This window comes from Gorilla gorilla, chromosome 10 (genome assembly GCF_029281585.2).
Source record: "Gorilla gorilla gorilla isolate KB3781 chromosome 10, NHGRI_mGorGor1-v2.1_pri, whole genome shotgun sequence".
Taxonomy (NCBI): domain Eukaryota; kingdom Metazoa; phylum Chordata; class Mammalia; order Primates; family Hominidae; genus Gorilla; species Gorilla gorilla.
This window is the reverse complement of record NC_073234.2, coordinates 135,230,365-135,253,425: the sequence shown is the minus strand read 5'-3', so window position 1 is coordinate 135,253,425 and position 23,061 is coordinate 135,230,365. Positions and strand designations below refer to the sequence as shown.

At 43.0% G+C, this 23,061-nt stretch overlaps 1 protein-coding gene across 14 annotated transcripts in view; it reads left to right on the top strand.

The window, feature by feature from the left end:
* Positions 1-23,061, top strand: part of CIT (citron rho-interacting serine/threonine kinase) — a 191,759-nt gene that overhangs the window by 30,789 nt on the left and 137,909 nt on the right. For all 14 annotated transcript variants that reach the window (XM_019038831.3, XM_004053984.4, XM_004053983.4 and 11 more), the window contains exons 6-8: positions 12,318-12,460; positions 13,676-13,769; positions 21,179-21,382. In XM_019038831.3, coding sequence (XP_018894376.1) covers positions 12,318-12,460; positions 13,676-13,769; positions 21,179-21,382 — 441 coding nt within the window. The remainder of the gene's footprint in view (positions 1-12,317; positions 12,461-13,675; positions 13,770-21,178; positions 21,383-23,061) is intronic.

Genomic DNA, 23,061 nt, shown 5'->3' with positions numbered 1-23,061 from the left:
AGTTTTCTGGTCTACCTTGCACTGCTCTATAAACTCATATTTCTTTTCTCTGAGCTGAAGAGCTCCCCTTCTTGGTGTCTAGTCTCAGGCAGCTTATTCGTAAAAGTAAGCATTATTGAAATGCTTTGGGATTTTCACATCATCAAGGTCCATTTTGGTAGAGGCACTGACAGATTTTGAGTGTTCTGTGTGAAGGAACTCAGTTGAGGATTAAGTGGTCCATGTGGCAGGCTACTGCTCAGTAGCTTCAGGGAAACCACTGCTTGCCTCCCCTGTGGCCAGTGAGGATGATCAGAGGAGTCCCAGCAGGAATGCCCAAATGTAGTTTTCTTACATGTTGATGGGAGTGCATTGTTTCATGTCTAAACAGTTCTCAAATCACATCTTCAGGAGGGTACTATCTGGGCACTCTGATAATTTCTCACTTTGATGTCACTGTTCTTATTACCATCACCTAGTTTTGACATAGTAGAAATAACTTTCCTTTTTCTGTGTGTGTGTGTGTGTGTATGTGTGTGTGTGTGTGTGTGTGTGTGTGTGTGTGTGTGTGTTGAGATGGAGTCTTGCCGTGTTGCCCAGGCTGTAGTGCAGTGGCGTGTTCTCGGCTCACTGCAACCTCTGCCTCCCGGGTTCTCCTGCCTCAGCCTCCCGAGTAGTTGGGATTACAGGCGTGTGCTACCACGCCCGGCTCATTTTTGTATTTTTAGTAGAGATGGGGTTTCACCACTTTGGCCAGGCTGGTCTTGAACTCCTGACCTCGTGATCTGCCCGCCTTGTCCTCCCAAAGTGCTGGGATTGCAGGCGTGAGCCACCGCGCCTGGCTTTTTTTTTTTTTTTTTTGAGACAGAGTCTTGCTCTGTTGCCCAGGCTGGAGTGCAGTGGCGGGATCTTGGCTCACTGCAGCCTCCACCTCCTAGGTTCAAGCAATTCTTCTGCCTCAGCCTCCTGAGTAGCTGGGATTACAGGTGCCCACCACCATGTCCGGCAAATTTTTGTATTTTTAGTAGAAACAGGGTTTCACCATGTTGGCCAGGCTGGTTTCTAACTCCTGACCCCAGGTGATCCTCCCGCCTCAGCCTCCCAGAGTGCTGGGATTACAGGCATGAGCCACTGCGCCTGGCCACCTTTGTCTTCTTAGTTGTGGATTTAACTGCTGTGGACATCTGCTTGGGCATAGCCTTCCTGGAGTACCTCTTGGATTGGGACTGTCTGTGGGTTTCTGTGCTAGGACAGGCTCCCAGATGTAGGAGGCTTCTCCAATGATCTCACCACTGGCATCGGCATCCTTAGCTTCTACTCAGCTTTTCCATCTGCCATCTTGAAAGATGGAAGGTTGTTTTGTTTTTGTTTTTGTTTTTTGTTTTTTGTTTTTTGAGACAGAGTCTCGCTCTGTCGCCAAGGCTGGAGTTCAGTGGCACAATCTCGGCTCAGTGCAACCTCCACCTCCTGGGTTCAGGTGATTCACCTGCCTCAGCCTCTGGAGTAGCTGGGATTACAGGCGCGTGCCACCACGTTCGTTTAATTTTTTTGTATTTTTAGTAGAGACAGGGTTTCACCGTGTTAGCCAGGATGGTCTCGATCTTCTGACCTCATGATCCGCCTGCTTCGGCCTCCCAAAGTGCTGGGATTACAGGCGTGAACCACTGTGCCCAGCCTAGGAGGGTTCTTAATGCAGCTGTTTTTTGGAGTTCTGGTTGCCTCAGCACATTGCTACTTGGGTCAATGACATTTTTACTCCCTTGTTTTGTAGCTCAATTGGGTATTACTGATGGGATTTTGTAATTATTAATATTTTCTTGTCTCCATTTTCTTCTCAAGTACTTTGTTGCTTTTGAGTAAAATGCTTGCTAAGGGTATAGTTTTCACATAAAAGCTCAAATTTAGCATGGAAATTAAGATATGATCATACGTCTGCCATCCCTTATCTGTAATTCTGAAATACCTAGAGTTCTGAATAACCTCAAATTCTTTTGTTACTTGTTTATCAGCAAAACCTGATTTGAACTCAGTTTTTGGCAAAACTTGATCCAAGCTCTCTTAAGGCTCTTTTTAGTCTTTATTCATTCCCTTTAGTGTGACTTCCCATTTTGCTGTAAAATTATGAGTGTGTTTGATTACAAGGTGATGTCCCAGACCCTACTGAGGGTGTTACATAATATAAACTGTATGTATGGCCGGGCGCGGTGGCTTATACCTGTAATCCCAGCACTTTGGGAGGCTGAGGCGAGCGGATAACCTTAGTTCAGGAGTTCAAGCCCAGCCTGGCCAACATGGTGAAACCCCGTCTCTACTAAGAATACAAAAATTAGCCAGGCGTGATGGTGGGCGCCTGTAATCCCAGCTACTCCTTAGGCTGAGGCAGGAGAATCACTTGAACCCAGGAGGTGGAGGTTGCAGTGAGCCAAGGTCATGCCACTGCACTCCAGCCTGGGCGACAAAGCAAGAATCTGTCTCAAAAAAAAAAAAAAAAAAAAAGTGTATGTACCACTTTACCTTTCTAAAATCTGAAAAATTCTGAATCTGGAAACCCATTCTGCTTCAAGATAAAGGGATCCTAGATTTATATCGGTACCGTACAGTCCTGAAATTCCATCCTATCTATTGGCCACTTTTACATCAACAAACCTTTGAAGTTTGGGGAAACTTACATATCACGCTCCCTTGGCAGTTGAATATTATTTATTTATTTATTTATTTATTTTGAGCTGGAGTCTCGCTTTGCCTAGGCTGGAGTGCAGTGGCGCGATCTCGGCTCACTGCAACCTCTGCCTCCAGGGTTCAAGCAATTCTCCTGCCTCAGCCTCCTGAGTAGCTGGGATTACAGGCATGCAACACCATGCCCAGCTAATTTTTGTCTTTTTAGTAGAGACGGGGTTTCACTATGTTGACCGGGCTGTTCTCGAACTCCTGACCTTGTAATCTTCCCTCCTCGGCCTCCCAAAGTGCTGGAATTACAGGCGTGAACCACCACGCCTGGCCCTGAAGATACATTTTAAATCAATGAAAAAAACAGCAGGATTCTACCTCCTATGGTATATCCCTCCTGGCTGTCTCTTCTCTCCAGTCTTGCCTCTGCTGTGTGGGTTTCAGGCATCCATCTTCTCTACCCTGAATTACTGTGATAACCTCTGAAGTATTTTCCCTGCCATCTGTCTGGCCCTTCTCCCAGGTCTTCCACATACTGCAGCCAAGTCAACCCGCTGTTGAAACCCTTCAAGACTCCCTGCTGTCCTCTGGATCAAGTCCAGACTCTTCCACGTGACTTACCAGGCCTTTCTTGCACTTGCCCCCAGCCACTTACTGTTTCTCTCTTTCTACCTTAACATCCATCCTGAGCTTCCTTTGGTTCTTTGACCTTGCCTCTGACCTTTTTCCATGCTGTTCACTCTTTCCCTGTTCACCTTGCTAACTCCTCTTTCTCTTTCTGGGTTGGATCAGATTTCACTTCTTCCAGAAGCCCTTCCTAGACCCTATACTTCTGGAATGGCGCCTTTTGACTGTACGTACGCTCATTGCACCCTGTACTTCTCCTTTATGAGTGGGTGCTGGTCTGTCCCACTAGGCTACTTCATCCATAAAGGGAGAGTAGAGCTTTACCAAGTCAATGCTTAAGCAATATTTATTGGATGAATGTGTGATTAATTTCATAGAAATTTGATGTGCATTCAAATTTACTTATTGTATTACAGAACTTGCATTATATTCTCAGCGGAGTTATTTTCTTTCACATGTGTAATTCAAGATAGACTCAGTGAGATTTTCAAAATTTGGAATGCAGTGCAACGAAATTGAACTTGAGTTCTTTTGCATTTTGATGGTTAAAAATTTCCCATTTGTGGTGACATACCAGTGAATGTGGCTTATTGTTTTCTGGTCTATAGAAAATTGTCGCAAACTCTGTCATAATGTCTGGTTCTATATAACAAAGCTAGTCCTGTATTCTGCATGTGGCTGATGGAAACAGTGCTCTGTTGATCTGGTTCATGAAGAAATCTGTTCAATTCTGCATAACAGATGCCTTCATCAGTGTCCTTCCATGAAGGAGCTGATCTTCACAAAGAACACATAGTTTTGCATCCCAACACTTGCAGTATTGTTTTTTTTTTTGTTTTGTTTTGTTTTGTTTTGTTTTTTTTTTTTGAGATGCAGTCTCGCTCTGTCACCCAGGCTGGAGTGCAGTGGCATGATCTCAGCTCAGTGCAACCTCTACCTCCTGGGTTCAATTGATTCTCCTGCCTCAGCCTCCTGAGTAGCTGGGATTACAGGCGCACACCACCACGCCTGGCTAATTTTTGTAGTTTTAGTAGAGACGGAGTTTCACCATATTGGTCAGGCTGGTCTCAAACTCTTGACCTCATGATCCGCCTGCCTTGGCGTCCCAAAGTGTTGGGATTACAGGCGTAAGTAACTGTGCCCTGCCAGTATTGTTTTGTCTAAATTATTTGTGCTGATGTTTTTCCTACTGTGGTTTTCTTCAGATTACCCTTGCTCTGAGCCTGCAATTGACTCATGAACTTCTTTTCCATGTTCTGACTTTACAATGACTTCCTTGTGTTCACTCCAAATGTTTTTCCCTGGTTGCATGTAGAGATGTATTAGCTAAGGTACATGCTTAGCTGCTGTATCAAAGAGACCCTAATGTACAACCCAGGCTGGTAGAGCAGCTCTGCTGTATGTGTTAATTCAGGGACCCAGGTTCCTTCCATGTTGTGACTCCCCCCTTCCTTAGGATGTTGTCTTCTTTTACGTGGCTGAAGTTGGGCCATTTCATGTCTCTGTTCCAGCTGGCTGGTAGGAAAAAAGAACAGAAATTCAGAGTAAGCAAATTCTTTTTCTATAGATGGATGTGGAAGTTGGACACATCATTTCCTCTCACATTTTCTCGGCCAGAACGTAGTCATGTGACTGCACATCTAGCTGCTAAGGAGACTGGGAATTTACTGTCGGCTGTGTGGCCTCTGTCAAGCTGAAATTCTTATTACTGTGGAATAAGGGAAGGATGGATTTGGGGGCACGATTAATAGTCTGTCACAGAGGCTAAAACAGCTGCTTTTGGCTGGGCACGGTGGCTCACACATGTAATTTCAGCACTTTGGGAGGCCGAGGCAAGTGGATCACTTGAGATCAGGAATTTGAGACCAGCCTGGCCAACATGGTGAAACCCTGTCTCTCCTAAAAATACAGAAATTAGCCGGGCATGGTGGCGGGTACCTGTAATCCGAGATACTCCAGAGGTTGAGGCAGGAGAATTGCTTGAACCTGGAAGGCAGAGGTTGCAGTGAGCCAAGATGGTGCCACTGCACTCCAGCCTGGGCGACAGAGCAAGACTCCATCTCAAAAAAAAAAAAAAAAAAAAAAAAAAAGATTAAATAAACAGCTGCTTTTGTAGGTGATACAAGGTACAGCTACGCTTTGAAGGCAGGCCTGTAGTTTCACCTTCCATATTCTTACTCAAGGCATTATACTTCTGGATCTGAAACCACTGGATCTGATGCCCTGCTTGGGATGAGTTCTTTATATTATCTTGCTTTCAACCCACACCTGTGCAATTTTATGGGCAGCATTTGTTTCCTATATAGGAACAATTTGAAAGTGGGCTGTTTCTAGGCTTTCATGAATAGCAGCCTATGCTGTCATTGGGAATCTGGAGGGAGTTAATGAACACAACTTCATTGTTTACTTTAGTGAAATGTGGCAGCTTATGATAGTTTTGACAGTGAGACATGTGCTGTTTTGATCTCTCAGCTAAGATTATCTGATTTTTCAGGCATGTCTCAAAACTCACCAGGCCTGCTCACATGCTGCTGCTTCTGAAGCCAGGGTTTGGAAACCAGCTGCCCATCAGAATGAGGCTGTGACTTAGAATATTGGTTCTTGTTTTATTACCATTCCTTGTTTGGTCTCTCCAGAGTCACTGGCCTTTTCCGCTTCAATTTTCTTATCGGTGAAATGAGATATTAATTCCTCTTATTGACTTCAATTCAATTGCTGAGTGTATTGTTGCCTTTGGGAGGTTCTTTGAGTTTTCTGTGCCTTTGAAATAGTTGATTTTTTTTATTCTGGTGTTTTGAGGCATGTTTCAAGTGAGCGCATTTACACTTCTACCATTTTAGGAGCCACAATTCAATTACATTGTCCCAGCTTGCTTGGCCCCATCCCCAGAGTTTCTGATTCAGTAGGTCTGGGGTGGGGCCCAATAATTTGCATTTCTTCTTCTTTTTTCGAGACAGAGTCTGACTGTGTCATCCAAGCTGGAGTGCAGTGGCACGATCGTAGCTCATTGTAGCCTCAAACTCCTGGGCTCAAGCCGTCCTCCCACCTCACCCTCCTGAGTAGCTGGGACTACAGGCATATACTACCATGCCCTGCCACCTTTTTAATTTTTTGTAAGGATGGGGGTCTCACTGTGTTGCTCAGGCTGGTCTTGAATTCCCGGGCTGAAGTGATCCTCCTGCCTCCCCAAATGCCGGCATTCCTGGCATGAGCCACTGCACTTGGCCAAGACTTTGCATTTCTAACTAGTTTCCAGGTAATGCTGCTGCTGGTGTAGGGACCTCATTTTGAGAACCATTGTTCTATAGCTGTAGCTATAGTTAGTTTCTGGTTATAGCTTCTTCCTTTTGTCCCTTCAGTAATAGTGTACACATCCGAAATCCCTGTCCTTGCTCTTTCAGGCCCAGGCATGGTATCTGGTCCCCTTCTGTTGCTAGCCCTGGGGTGCTTCATCATCCCATGTTTATTTTTCTTCTCCTAACCCGAACCTTTGTAAAAGCCCCTTCCCTAATGAATGTCCTCAATTCCCTGGTTTGCGTGTCCTGTCTGTTTCTTGGCAAGACTCTGGATGATTCAGTACTCAATGAGGATTTTTTGCATAGATGGATGAAACAGGCTGGGTTTCATGTTTTCGAAGATAAAGGTGCTTCTCTCTTTTTCTCTTGGTCACTTTGACCAGGAAGAAAATAACAGAGTTTTTATTCTGAAGAAGAGTAATATCGGGGCCACTTTGCTCAGAGTGGCCTCAGAGGCCACTCTGCTTTGAGGACCCCTTCTCTCCTCCCTCATGCCAAAGATCAGGAACATTGGGCAGAGCGGATAACGATGCCGCCAGCGTCATTACATTTTCACGGCACTTTCAGTTGTGCTGAGCGTGCAAACATTTCAAGGAGACATTTCTAAGAGGTGGCTAGCACAGCATGCCTCTAATGCCCTATGTGAATTGGAATAGAGTACTAAAGAACTGTTCAATATTCACCCCATCCCCGCATATGCAAGCATGCACGTGGGTTCATTGTATATGTGTGTGTGCAGGTGTGCACACACACATTTGTCCTTCGTTTCAAATGCAGCACAATGGATGGAAATTGCCTTCCTGGTACTGGGGTATGGATGCAAACACCAACAGAGAAGCAGCGGCTACTTCCAAACTGAACACATGTGAGATTTGCCCTTTAATTAGCATCTGCAGCTGCTGCCATCAGAAGGGTCTGTCTCTGTTGGCCTGAAAGTCTTTGCTTTAAAAGAGCAAGTCCATTATAGCTCCAAGCCAGGCTCGTCTGTCAGCTGCTGTGCTTTCTCTGCCATCAGCGGGGTTGCCACATTGTTTTGGGCTGTTTCACTCTAGGACTCTTTCCTCCTCCTGTGCCCCCAGCCTTTGATTACCATGCCTTGGTGATCCTCATTTGGGTGACCTGCAGCTGCTCATTGTGTGTGCAGGAGACATCTCCAGTCCTCGTAAGGAGGGAAGATCACTGGCTTCAGTGCTGATGGACTGGTTATTTTCCAGCCCTTTGTCGTCAGTGATCTTGTCTTGATATGCAGAAAGGCTCCAGGTAGTCACTGAAAAAAATATAAGCAGCAGAGGTGATGGCTATGTGAAAGTCACGTTTCATCAAGGGCATTGCTGCTATGGAAACTTTAAATTCACTTGGAGTAGGGAGCCATATTGGTTCCACAGCCTCCTCAGCAGTGGGTCCCAACACAGTGCTGGGCTAGCTGCATCTGAATCACCGCAGTAGCTCCTTTTACTGTAGATTCCTGGGTCCCACCCATGGAATGTGATCCATGAAGTCTGGGGTTATTCCCTGGAATCCTTTAAGCTCCCTAAGTGGTTGGGATGGGAAAGAGATATGCTTTATGTTACTATACTGCTTATTATTATTATTTTAAAATTCTTGCCGGGCGCAGTGGCTCACACCTGTAATCCCAGCACATTGGGAGACCGAGGCGGGTGGATCACTTGAGGTCAGGAGTTCGAGACTGGCCTGGCCAACATGATGAAATCCCGTCTCTACTAAAAATACAAAAATTAGCTGGGCATGGTGGCGCATGCCTGTAGTCCCAGCCACTCTGGAGGCTGAGGCAGGAGAATTGCTTGAACCCTGGAGGCAGAGGTTGCAGTGAGCCGAGATCGTGGCACTGCACTCCAGCCTGGGCAACAGAGTGAGACTTCATCTCAAAAAAAACCCAAAAAAACAAAACTCTTTTTCATTATACCGGAACGTCAGCTGTATGGAGTCGGGGATTTTTCCTGTTTTATTCACTGCTGTTTCCCTAACATCTAGAATAGTGGCTGGCATGATAGGCACTCAAGTATTGATTTAGATGAGTCTATTTTATTTTCTTTTAAATTTTTAATTTTTATTAGAGGTGGGGTCTCGCTTTGTTGCCCAAGCTGGTCTCAAAACTCCTGGCCTCAAGCGATTGTACTGCCTCAGCCTCCCAAAGGGCTAGGATAGGCATGAGCCATCGTGCCTGGCTTGTCTTATTTTTAACAAGCACTTCTGATGATTCTGATGGACAATCAGGCTTGGGAAGTTCTAACCTAGAGGACCTACAGTTGTCTTGGGGTAGAAGCCAAGGCTATCCTGGTTTTTAGAATCAGTGCCTTACTGGGCATCTCTGAAGAGTAAAAGTCAGGGACAGAGTTACATTTTTGGACAAAACCAGATGCTGTGAATGGACTCTTGGTCACAACCTGGGTGGCGACTTGGTCCTTAACTTCTTCATCATTTTCTGCTGACCCTGTTCTTTGGTTCACAGCAAGTCACCTGATAAGAAGACTCGAAGACTCCTAGTTTGTTACTTTAGATGATGCTTTTGGAACCTCTTGGTACCATTTTAACAATCCAAACGTATTTTATGAAAGAGCTCAAGTCCTGGGTCTTTATTGTATCTTTAAGCTCTAACAGCATGATGATTGAATAAGCTGTGGTTGGCCACACACAAGCCATCTTCCCCATGGCCTCCATTCATACTAGAATGAGCAGCTATACCCCAGTAGTATAGTTTTGGGATATGGGTAACATCTTGGGATAGCCACATTTACTCAGTAAATGTCTGGCTTACATTCTCCTAATGGTGCACTGTTGGAATTTTTGGTGTGGTAACCTGGAATAGTGTTGGTGGGTCAAGTTTGATTAGCATCTTTGATAAGGACCCGGTCTATTTAGAGGTTTGTCATTGAGTGTGTCTGTTTTGGCCTCATGTTGTGCAGCGTGCTGTGTAGCAGCTGTTGTAATTTTTGTTGCTTGTTTTCTCAATCAACCCTGGTTTTGAAGAAATGGGAAGTTGTTCCACTCTTAGACTGATCTGATTTGGGAGGGGATTTTCAGTTCAGGAAGTTGGATCTTCTGAATGGAAGCAAAGAATACATGTCTTTTTGCCACTTTACAAGCTGGCTCTTGTTTTCTGAACTATTTTACTGGTCATTGCAAATAGAATGTCAGGAGTAGCTGCCAAATACTAAGTTGTGTTCAGTTTGTCAGTTCTTAAGAGTTGCCGGTGGCTGCTCTGCTATGCGTATGACTTTCTCAGCCTTAAACTTACAAGCCATACTGTTTTTTTCACATCTTTAATACAGCCATAGGAAATTTATAACTGTGGCGTGTCGTCATAAATATGCATTGTTCTTATTTTAAGACATTTCAGTACTAAAAGTATAAGTACTTCTGTTATTATCTGTGAATTTCTTTCCTTTTTCTTTTTTTGGATATTTAAGACCTTTTTAATGTCAATATATATTTAAAACAGACATATAAATTAGCATTCACCCACATACCCAGGGCCTATGGAGAACCAGGTTGGGATGAGTGGGTGAGCTACAGGCAGCCAGGTGGCTCCTGTGGGCTCCTCGAGGACTGGGGTGAGTAACTAATGTCTGCTAGGAACTTGGGGGAAAGAAGGTGTGTATGTTAGGTGCTGCCCCCTTCTAAGTGTTCCTCTTGTTCATAAATCTTTTTTTTTTTTTTTTTTTTTTAGATGGAGTCTCGCTCTGTTGCCAGGCTGGAGTGCAGTGGCGTGATCTCAGCTCACTGCAACCTCTGCCTCCCGGGTTCAAGCGATTCTCCTGCCTCAGCCTCCCGAGTAGCTGGGACTACAGGCATGCACCACCATGCCCAGCTAATTTTTGTATTTTTAGTAAAGACGGGGTTTCACCATGTTGGCCAGGGTGGTCTCGATCTCTTGACCTTGTGATCCGCCTGCCTCGGCCTCCCAAAGTGCTGGGATTACAGGTGTGAGCCACTGTGCCCAGCCCATAAATCAACATTTTTTCAGCAATTGTTATACAAATGGAACCTTACTCTTCAAATGCAATTGTCCAGTGTCTGGCTTAATGTCTGCTGTTGTCAGAAACCATGTGAATGGAGTAGATTCTCAGGTTATAAGGACCCCCCGGGGAGGATGCGCGAGTCACTGGCTTCTCCAGGGGTCTCTGGTTTGGGGTTGCCTTGGTGCTGGGCACATTTCCTGGAGATTTTACTGGACCAGCCTGAGGCCTTTGGGGCTCTGTGCAGATGCTCTACTTCTGACTTGTCTAGAGCTTTCTTCTAATTCTGGACTAAAAGCAAGCAGGAGTTTGGAGGATGATGGTGAGAATTCACATCCCCGAGTTGGCTTTTGGAATGCAGTAGTTTGTGAGATTTAGTGTTTTTTTTAAGAAGTATATTCAGATCTTGCCTTTTTCCCAGAAAGCATATGAGACAACTTCCAAGACATTTATAGCATGGCTAATAAAATGGGAAATCAGGGCGAAGGACAGGAGAACTCAATAAGGGTTAACATGGCTACAGCGATTGTCTAAATGGGTTCTTTTTGCTGGCCAGAGCAGAAAGGATCATGCAGTAAAGTTGGGGGGAGGAAAGGGAATTGAATGGTAGGTGAAGACTTCATGTTGGTGCCAGGCACTGTGCCAGGCCCTCCTAGGACCTTGTCTTACTCAATCCTCACACAGTGCTGCAAGAGGATTAGTCTTATCCCTGTTTTAGAGAGGATGAAACTGAAAGGCAGAGAGGTGAAGTCACCAGCAGGAGGCTGAAGCCACCCAGGCTAACTGGCCTTATAGCTACCTAGGGACTCAGGAATATCACACCTGTTTATCATCAAAAGGAGAAAGGATTTCAGTTCCTTGGGGTAGAAGAGTTTCTTTTTGCTAATCAAACATTTTACTTGAGGCTTCATATTCTTCTTCAAGATTTTTTTCCTGTGTATGTACCAACACATGTAATAATTCCTTATTTATTTCAAAAAAGGGGTTGTACTTTATTCTTTAGAAGATTTCACTTTATATTGTCGTGGACAATTTTCCATGGCAGTATGAATAAATGGAATCTGTTTGTTTTTAATATCTTTGTCTTATCCCGTTGTTTACATATGCCATATTTTAGCCAGTCTCTAACTGATGGATAGCTGAATGATTTCCATGTTTTTTCCCCCGTTACAAACAATACTGCAAGGAATCTATTTATCTTTCTATTTATCTGCAAACTATTGTAAGTACCTGTAAAGTAAATTGTTAGAAGTGGAATTACTAGGTCAAAGGGGATATTTTCACATTTAAATTTTGAATAGAGGCTGTCAGTTGCCTTCCACACTGACTATAAAAGGAAAAGATTGTATCACATTTATTGCAAGCCTTCTGTATTCTGCTGGGTGCTGAGGGGAATACAGAAAGGATATAAGAGAGTGGTTGCCCTCTAGGAATATCCATCTACACTGTACCTAATCCTAGGGAATGTCTGGGGTGTCAACTTGTGGGTGGGAAAGTGGGTGGATTTAATTCGACTGTTCAAGCTTGCCTTGCAAACACTGTGCATGGTGTCTGGGACTAGTCTTTCATTATATTGATTCCCCTGGGTAACAGATGTAATTTCCTTAGGGCAGGGACTTCATCCTACATGACTTACAGTGTGTCTTACACATCTTCTTTGCTTTGTGGATACCTTGTTATTGTAACACGTCGGGTGATATTCGAGGATCTAATTGAGGCATTCCCTATTTTTGGGTGTGTGAAGAATTAATAACTTTGGCATTCTATACAGGTCATGGAATATCAGCCTGGAGGGGACTTGCTGTCACTTTTGAATAGATATGAGGACCAGTTAGATGAAAACCTGATACAGTTTTACCTAGCTGAGCTGATTTTGGCTGTTCACAGCGTTCATCTGATGGGATACGTGCATCGGTAAGTGAGACTCTGGTAGCATTTTTATGCTGAGGATGTTCCTGTGTCGCATAAGAGTTCCTGCATGGAAATGAGTGGATGAGTGATTTCAAGATCAAGGTAACGCCCCATCCAGTTTTTAGCCAGTCTACCAATAACTGGCTGAAAGCAAACTTTCCAAGATGGAGGACATTTCAGCTTGCTTATCCAGCAGTGCAATAGATCTAGAATTGTAATGTGCTCAAGTTTGCTAGTAATATCTATTAATGTAGCTAAATAAGACTGGGAACTCTTGCATGGGTTCTTTGGGTTATATGATAGAAGAACTGAATTTGGTTTGCAGAAGGAAATGTCATACCACATAGTAGTGTAAGACCATGGAGCTGTACTTCTCTAACTCTGCCCGTTAGAATTTACAATTTTTTTTTTTTTTTTTTTTTTGAGACAGAGTCTAGCTCTGTTGCCAGGCTGGAGTGCAATGGCACCATATTGGCTCATGGCAACCTCCGTCTCCTGGGTTCAGGTGATTCTCCTGCCTCAGCCTCCCAAGTAGCTGGGATTACAGGCACGCACTGCCATGCCCAGCTAATTTTTGTATTTTTAGTAGAGATGGGGTTTCACCAGGTTGGCCAGGATGGTCTTGATCTCCTGACCTCATGATCCACCCACCTTGTCCTCCCAAATTGCTGGGATTACAGGCATGAGCTACCAGGCCTGGCCTACAAAATCCTCAGTTGATAAGTGGTTCTTCATGTCTTCATTCATCTGATGTTTTGTGTACATCTGAGAATGTTGTGGGAATACAATGATTGTCAGGCCAGGAATCACAAAATTTGAGATAGAGTCTCAGCTTTTCCATTGCCTAGCTACATGACCTTGGGAAAATTTCATAGCTCCTTTTGGCGTTAGTTTTCCTCATGTGAAATGTGTGTCTCTAGGAGAAATAATCCATTGAATAATATGTGTTTCATTTCTCTTCCTTTTCTTTCTCTCCTATCCTTCCTTGCTCCCTCTCGCCCTCTTTGTCTTTCCCCCTCTCTCCCTCCCTCTCTCCTTCCTTCCTTTCGGTTAAATTCGTTTTGCAAAATGTATGCTCATCATTTATATACACCAATAGAGGAGGTCTATATAACAGAATACATAAACAAAGATTTTTGGCTCAATTGAGATTCTAGGTTAGCACTTGCTTGCTGATTGGGATGGAGGAGGCAATTCATGGTCCTGATTTTCTTACAGAGACATCAAGCCTGAGAACATTCTCATTGACCGCACAGGACACATCAAGCTGGTGGATTTTGGATCTGCCGCGAAAATGAATTCAAACAAGATGGTAAAAAATGGAATAAGATAGCTTAATAGAGTTTATACTAAAAAGTATTCTTGGTCCTCCTAAGTTTGGGAAGTGTTGGGATAAAATGGTGAACAATGTTTTGGAGCCTTTGGCAGTGTATGGGGGTGGGGACAGGGACACAGAACCATTTCCCAGACCATGGCACCTTTTTATGTATAGTGCCTGTTAATACCCTCCAAGACATTTTTAGGAGCGTTGTTATAGTTTGGTTAGAAATAAAGGAAAATGCTTATTTTGTTTCTCTCTTCATTTTCCTTGCCTGTTATAGACTGTCTTTTGTTATATTACCTTTTTTACTTTAAAATATTTTGATGAAATGGAAACTCCTGCATGTCAAATCCTCTATTTCCTATGCAGCAAAATTGAAATTAATCACTGGAGCATTTGAACCAAATATCCTTAAGTGTTAAGAACCAAGTGCTCAAAATATCATTTTTAAGTCTTGGATCTTTGGTAGAAATTAAACTGTATTCCACATGCTAAGTAGGATGGCAGGAGGGTAGCTACTGAGATCAAGAGTGAGACTACTTTAGGAAAAAGATGACAAAGTAAAAAAAGATTAGAGTTTAAAAATCTTCTAATAAAGTTGGTATGTACTAAATATGAATTTGGAAGTCAACTCCGCAAAAAAGGATAGGTCTAAGAGAAAATCGACTTAGGTTTTAAGACTGATTTTACAACTGAGCCACTTGGTGACCTAGACAAATCCTTGGGAACTTGATCTTTTATACTTTCTCTAGAAAAAACTGATGCTAGTTAAAATGCATAATTTAAGAGGTTAGAGAAGCTGCTCTTCAAAATGCCCCCCAAGTCTGAGAGTTAAATCCTTTACATAAAGGACAATATGTAAAATTTTCTTTTTCTTTTTTCTTTTTTCTTTTTTTTGTTGAGACGGAGTCTCGCTCTGTCCCCCAGGCTGGAGTGCAGTGGCGCGATCTCGGCTCACTGCAAGCTCCGCCCCACTGGGTTCACGCCATTCTCCTGCCTCAGCCTCCCGAGTAGCTGGGACTACAGGCACCCGCCACCATGCCCAGCTAATTTTTTGTATTTTTAGTAGAGACGGGGTTTCACCGTGTTAGCCAGGATGGTCTCAATCTCCTGACCTCGTAATCCACCCGCTTCGGCCTCCCAAAGTGCTGGGATTACAGGCGTAAGCCACTGTGCCCGGCTCTTTTTTTTCTTAAACTGCTTCCAGAAAAGTGGAAATTATTAGGTTGATGTTAAGAAAAGGCTTGGAGTTGCATTAACTTTTTGCTTTCTAGCATCTGGCCTGTCTGTTCTGCAGACCTGAGACCTACTTGAGATAATTTTCTTGGTGTTCAGGCCCTTGGAAAAATAAGTTCCCTATGTTGTCCAGTGTCAGTTTCTCAACCTCAGCACTATTCTTTTTTTCAGGTTATTTTCTTGTAATCTGTTCACTTGATCATTACATTAAGAATTAGATTATATTGCTGTAACTACAAAGCATTTTATGTTTTAAAAAGTATTTACAATTTAGAAACAGGCATGAAAACTTAGGTATTAAATTTAGTGGAATAAAGCACAGAAAAAAAGTTAAAATAATGCAGTTTTATCACTTAGGATTAAACATTTATATGGGCCGGGTGTAGTGCCTCACACCTGTAATCCCAGCACGTTTGGAGGTTGAGGCGGGAGGATTGCTGGAGTTTGAGACCAGCCTGGGCAACGAAATGAGACTAGTCTCTACAAAAAATCAAAAAATTAGCCAGACATGGTAGTACATGCTTGTAGCTCCAGCCACATGGGAGGCCAAGACAGGAGGATCGCTGGAGCGAAGGAGGTTGAGGCTGCAATGACCATGTTTGCACCATTGCATTCCAGCCTGGGCGACAGAACAAGACCCTGTCTTAAAACAAATTTATATGCTGCATTCATGAAATTAAAAAAAAATCATGGATTTAGAAATAAATTGAAGCATAGGTACATTGACAATGTAACCTCAGCACTACTGACATTTTGATCTGAATAATTCTTTGTTGTGGGGGATGTACTGTATAAGATGTTTAGCTGCATCCCTGACTCCTACCTCCTAGATGCCATTAGCACCCTCCCCTCCAGATGTGATAACCAAAAATGTCTCTAGACATTGCCAGATGTGCCTGGGGTAGGAGGGTTGGGGGAAGTGGGGTTTGAGAACCCTTAGTTGATCATGCCTGCAGTAGGTTGAGAAGCGTCAGAAAGCTAATTAATTAGACAGGAATATGTGTTTGCAGTAAGAAAACCTCAGCAAACTAATCAAGTTCCAAAGTTACTGCTTGGTAAATAAATAGGAATCAAGAATAAGACCCTATCTCTGTGTCTGGGGTCATTCTCTTCGGAGCTCTTGGTGGAGAGACAGGGTTCCCAGTTTCTATTTTTTAGTGCTTCAGACTGCCCTTTTCAGTTATAATTGTAACCACCTTCACTCCAGGTGGGGAGCCTCCCAGGTTTATTTACAACAAGGCTCAATCTCTGATTATTTTGGTCAAGGAGATATGACACTCAATACCACACACTTGAGAATATTGCCTCTCTTTTTCTCTTGAGCTTTTAGGGTTGGAACGTGACAAGCAGATAAGGAATTTTTTGCATTAAGTGCAAAGTCCTTTTTCTTATAGAAGAGCAATAATCTGCACACTAGATCAAGTCAAGTGTGGATATAAAATTATAATTTTTGGGGGGATATTTTTAATAGTGGTTTTGGGTTAACGTATTTCCTTTAAATGAAACGTCTGTAGGCCTAAAGTAGGTTCTAAATGTTGCCTGTACTCATAGTATACCATATAAAATATAATCCACATTTACTGGAACTACCGTATATTATTTACCCCAAATCAATCAGTCCCTTCCCTATCACCCCCACATAATATCTTCGTATTTTGGATACCTGTGAATCTTAGATCTGTTCAGTTTTCCATTATCCATTGTCTTATTTCAAGCTTCTCATTCAGAATGTTGCTTTGGAGTATTTTCTGTTAGTAAACACAGGGCCTAGTGACTCTAGGACCTGCTGTGTGACTTAGGTCACCCACTTGACTTTATTAGAATCTCAAAGAATGGTGAACAGCTGAGTTCCAATCTGTCTCATTTGGCTCTCATGAAAACAGTCATAAGGAGATTGTAGATAAACCACATTATATAGCATAGTAAGTGATAATCAACCCCATTTGGCAGTTGCAACCCCACAAGAGATAGCCCTTTTTAGATTTATGTAGGAGTGAAAAGCTTTATTTTCCACAAGAGGAATGACGTAGTAAGAACTCCTTTTCCCCCTGCTTCTGCAGGTATATACTTATGCCCTAGGCAACTTGATGGGTAAAGTTAGGTTTAAATAGTTTTATTTGTAAGCTCTTCTCTTCTCTTCTCTTCTCTTCTCTTCTCTTCTCTTCTCTTCTTTTCTTTCAAGACAGAGTCTTGCTCTGTCACCCAGGCTGGAGTGCAGTGGGCGACCTTGGCTCACTGTAACCTCTGCCTCCTGGGTTCAAGAGATTCTCCTGCCTCAGCTCCCCGAGTAGCTGGGATTACAGGTGCCCGCCACCATGCCTGGCTAATTTTTGTATTTTTAGTAGAGATGGGGTTTCACCATGTTGAAGCATTTTATGGAAAGGGGTTAGGAGGAGGAAGACATTGGTTTTCTTTCTTCCTCATCTGCTTTTTGTTAGTGAAAGAACCTGCTAAGCTAACTCTTTTCTTTCTCCCTCCCTCTCTCCCTCTTTCAGTTCTTCCCCCCTTTCCTTCCTTCCTTCCTTTCTTTTCCTTCTCCCCCTTTCTCCCAAAATATGGCAGACTCTTCTGTCCGCTAGTCATTCTCATATAGTCTTCTGAACTTGTTTATTTTCTTTCCTGTTAATACAGTAAAAATTAACTAAGTTGGCCAGGAGTGGTGGCACATGCCTGTAATCCCAGCAGTTTGGGAGGCCGAGGCGAGCAGATCACCTGAGGTCAGGAGTTTGAGACCAGCCTGGCCAACATGGTGAAACCCTGTCTCTACTAAAAAAAAATTGTAAAAATTAGCTGGGTGTGGTGGTGCGCACCTGTAGTCCCAGCTATTCGGGAGGCTGAGGCAGGAGAATTGCTTGAACCCAGGGGCTGGAGGTTGCAGTGAGCCAAGATCGCGCCACTGCACTCTAGCCTGGGCGACAGAGCAGTCTTTAAAAAAATAAATAAATAAATAACTAAGTTAAGTAGTACTTGGGCCCTATCAGGTAGTGTCCTCCTGCAGGCAGGCTGGGCCCCTACTACAGTTTCACTTTTAATATCTCACCCAGATTAGCTGGCTGAATTGCCACCAGAGGAGAGTGAAAGCATATTGCAAAATCATAATCAGGACATGTGAGATTACGTGTTGAACAGGTTTAATGTGCTTGGGGGTCAGTGACTAATGGGAACTTAGCAGTCATTAACTGTCATTAAAAATGTTTGTTAATTACTATAACACACTTAGAGATTTGTTAATTAACAAAGAGTAATGCCTTTGCTAATCACTATTATGCACTTAAGAGGAAGCCAGTGGGTATTTTTCCCTTCATAGCTTTCTAGTACAAATTAATAAAATTTAGAAAATTAGAAAATGATTGTGCATAAATGTGTATAATCATGTGTCTGTTGGGGGCAAAAATTAGTTGGGGAATTATCTTTCTTTGATAAGTCTTATCATTAGTTTGAAAACGGGGCATTGGCAATTCATACTGTTTGGCTGGGTTGTCCTGAGAAACACTCCCCAGTCAATTCTGTTTTTGCAACTCTTTGGTTGTGAACAAGTGACTGCCCTGTGAGCTGCAAATAAGGAGAACTGAATATTCCTAAACAGTCTGTGGCAATAAAAACAAAATCCAATTAAATGCAAATGGTATGTATTCAACAATTGCGTAGTTAGGTCCTGCAAGGTAATTAGACATAAAGGATAAGTATTTAATCAACAATATAGTAGCATTTTCATTACCTAGTCAAATGAAGATGTTACAGTTTTCCTTCTCTTGTTTTGTTATTTAAAAAATATCTATTGTGGCCAGGCTCCATGGCTCACACTTGTAATCCCAGCACTTTGGGAGGCCAAGATGGGTGGATCACGAGGTCAAGAGATTGAGACCATCCTGGCCAAACATAGTGAAACCCCGTCTCTACTAAAAATACAAAAATTATCTGGGTGTGGTGGCATGCACCTGTAGTCCCAGCTACTCGAGAGGCTGAGGCAAGAGAATTGCTTGAACCTGGGAGGAGGAAGTTGCAGTGAGCTGAGATCGCAGCACTGCACTCCCGCCTGGTGACAGAGCGAGACTCCATCTCGAAAAAAAAAAAAAAATCTATTGGTTATTGTTGGTGCATTTTAACCAAAACCGTTTAGTTTAACCCTAACCTGTGCTGAGCTCTTTAACATTTACATACATATTAAAAAACAGAATCAGCCCAGATTTCCCAACATATTAAGTCTTCTCCTTGACTTAAGCTACTTTCAGTTCTTCAAGCTTAAGTCACCCTGTGGTTTTGTCTTAGGCCAAATATTTTCCCCTTTGTCTCCCCTTCTGTCCATCAAGCCAAGCCTGCCTGTGGGTTTTGGATGGTGTGACCATCTAGCTTTCTTGAAGGGGCACTTACAGGGGAAGTTTTATTGCCCAAACCGGTGGACAATCCATGTCAGGAATGATTGTATCACACTGCTTTCTGGGTTTAGGGCTTGGAAAAACCTGTATCAGAGCGTGGGCCCGAGGGAAGGGGTGAAAAGAGAGGAGAGGGAAGAATAGGTCTGTTTCATATAATGAGAAAGTCTCATGGCAGAGGAATGGATGAGATTCAAGTTACAGGCTGGAAGAGCTTCATCCAGAATCAGCCCCGGGGAGAGGAGACCTCATCACGTCCTCATTAAACATTCACTTTCCTCTCCACACCCAGTTAAAGTAAAGCAAATTTACTTTCTTGATGTAAAGCCCAGCCTTCAAGGTATGTGGACTTACCCACAAAATCTCTTGGCTCACTCAGGTTCACTTACCATCGTTTAATGAGGAAAAAGTTCTTTTCTACCATGTAACTGCTGACCTGAGAGAAGCCCATTATGATATAGAGTTATAGGACAGCTGGCCAGCACACTATATAGCTAAAATCAGGGCCTCTCTGTTTTGATGGGGAGAAAAGTTAGAGAAGAAATCTTTAGACTTCGAATTTCATGGCTCAGTAAAACGTCAAAATAATTTTGAAGACCAAAGGGGTTGCCAGCTTACTAGGCTGCCTAGACAGGGGTGGGTATGAGGGGAAGAAAGCCTGCTTCTTTCATCAACAGCATATCCAGAAACAAAGGACATTTAAACACTAAAAAAGTCAGAAGGACAAATTCTCAGAAAAAAAGGACAGTCCTTTAAATGGGTTACATTTAGCCTTATAAAATGCCCTCCTGTATTGTCCTAATCTTTCTTTGCCAAGGTCAAGTGCTTGGGTGCCATTGGATTATAAGCCGCTGGGTTTCTGAACGGTGGGGGAGGGAATCACAGGAACAAGGGTTAGGGGTGAGGAAAAAGAACTCATTAACCTTGGGCCCTGCATGGAAGTTAATTATCATGTCTTGCCCTGCGGGTGGGTTGAAGTAGGAACGTTAATTCCAAACGCAGTTTTCCAAATTTTTGAACTTGAGATTTGTAATATTATCTTGCCAGTTAGCCACCAGTTCTCTTCTCTTCTCTTCTCTTCTCTTTTTTCTTTTCTTTTCTTACAGTCTCGCTGTCACCCAGGCTGGAGTGTAATGGCGCAATCTTGGCTCACTGCAACCTCCGCCTCCCAGGTTCAAGCGATTCTTGTGCCTCAGCCTCCCGAGTAGCTGGGACCACAGGTGTGCACCACCATGCCTGACTAATTTTTGTATTTTTAGTAGAGATGGGGCTTCACCATGTTGGCCATGCTGGTCTCAAACTCCTGGCCTCAAATGATCCACCCACCTTGGCCTCCCAAAATGTTGGGATTACAGGCATGGGCCACTGCACCTGGCCAACTGCCAGTTTTCTAGTAATGGTTAGGTTGATATTTTAGATTCATTTTTAGAGTTTATTATCATTTTGCTGTTATCATAAGAGAAGTTCCATCATGTCAATAACTTGTATTAGGAAAGACATCTTCCATTCCCGGTATATCCAACTCATTCGTATAACCGAAGGCTGTGTGTATATCATCAACAACTCTTGCCCTTTTGCCCTTGGATTGCATTATATACTGTGTGCTTTTTTTTTTTTTTAAATTAGTAAAGCGTTTGCATTTCCTGACAGTGTGCCACTTGACAGCTGGTTTAAGTGCCTGGGAGAATAGTAATCAGTGGCAAATCAGCTTGTGTCTGAAATGTGGCTGTTGGCAGTCTGCTTGAGGATAATTGAAAGTTTGCTGTATTCGTTTTATTGATGGGATTCTAGGTGAATGCCAAACTCCCGATTGGGACCCCAGATTACATGGCTCCTGAAGTGCTGACTGTGATGAACGGGGATGGAAAAGGCACCTACGGCCTGGACTGTGACTGGTGGTCAGTGGGCGTGATTGCCTATGAGATGATTTATGGGAGATCCCCCTTCGCAGAGGGAACCTCTGCCAGAACCTTCAATAACATCATGAATTTCCAGGTAAAGAGTCCTTAGAAGATTTCGAAGTCACATTGAGAAACGTTATTTAAAAATTGTGCGAATGAGGCTGGGCGTGGTGGCTCATGCCTGTAATCCCGGCACTTTGGGAGGCCGAGGTGGGTGGATCACGAGGCCAGGAGATCGAGACCATCCTGGCTAACACGGTGAAATCCCATTTCTACTAAAAAATACAAAAAAATTAGCCAGTTGTGGTGGTGGGCGCCTGTAGTCCCAGCTACTCTGGAGGCTGAGGCAGGAGAATGGCATGAACCCGGGAGGCGGAGCTTGCAGTGAGCCAAGATCGTGCCGCTGTACTCCAGCAGCCTGGGCAACGGAGTGAGACTCCGTCTAAAAAACAAAACAAAACAAAACAAAAAAACAAAAAATTGTGTGAATGAATGTTTCTAGAATGTTGTTTAAAAATTGTGTGCATGAATATTTTATACGTGTTGTGTGAATGAATGTTTATAGAATGTTAGATGTTATTTAAAAATTGTGTGAATGAGTGTTTCAGCAGTGGTGGAAAATAATAATAGCAAATACTTATATGGCACTTAACTCTGTGCCAAAGGCTATTGTAAACATTTTATTAATTGTATTTCACGGAATCTCAGCTGCCAGTAATGATAAGACTACACCATTATTTTATGTACTGCTAAGGAAGAAAAACTGTTGCCAGTGAGTCTATGATATTTTTATTGATTATAGAATGCATCTTGATTTCAGTGCTGTTAACTGTGAATAACTGTGAGTCTTAGAATTGAGGAGATATAGTTTAGTCAGTTAGTTAATCTTCAAACAACCTTGTGAGGTAAGTATTATTATTTTCATTTAAAGATGAGGAAACCAAAGCACTGAAGGTGAAGTAACTGGCCTGAAATAACACAGGCAGTCTGGCCCTGAAGTCCATGCTCTTGATTTTTCGATATACTCCTTCTTAGTACTAACTGTTGAATATGGTATTACAATTGAATGAGGAAATGAATTAGAAATACAATTACATATAGATATGTGTTTTACTGTATAGGTATATATACAGTAAAACTATTTTCTAATAACTGTGCTTTCTACTACATTAAGCCTATTTTTTTTTTTTTTTTTGAGATGGAGTCTTGCTCTGTTACCCAGGCTGGAGTGCAGTGGCACAATATCGGCTCACTGCAACCCCTGCCTCCTGGGTTCAAGCGATTTTCCTGCCTCAGCCTCCTGAGTAGCTGGGATCACGGGTGCCCACCACCATGCCTGGCTAATTTTTGTATTTTTAGTAGAGATGGGATTTCACCATGTTGGCTAGGCTGGTCTTGAACTCTTGACCTCCGGTGATCCGTCTGCCTCGGCCTCCCAAAGTATTGGGATTACAGGCATGAGCCACTGTGCCTAGCCTGTGAAGCTCATTTCTTAAGGCTCTGATAAATGTATATGTTTTAGTTTCAACCAAAAGGAAAAGGAACGTATTTCCTAGATTTTTGTATCTCACCTAATTTTCATCTTTCTGGAATGCTTAATACATATTTTTATGTACATAACATTATTTGTTATTCTTGAGCCTCCTCTTGAGTGAAAATTTCCCCTTAGATGACTCTTGGAGCTAATTTATTTCCTTCCCTTTAGCTCACTCACTCATTCAATCATTCAATAACGAGTGCGTTATCATACCAGGCACTGTTAGGTAGCAGGTT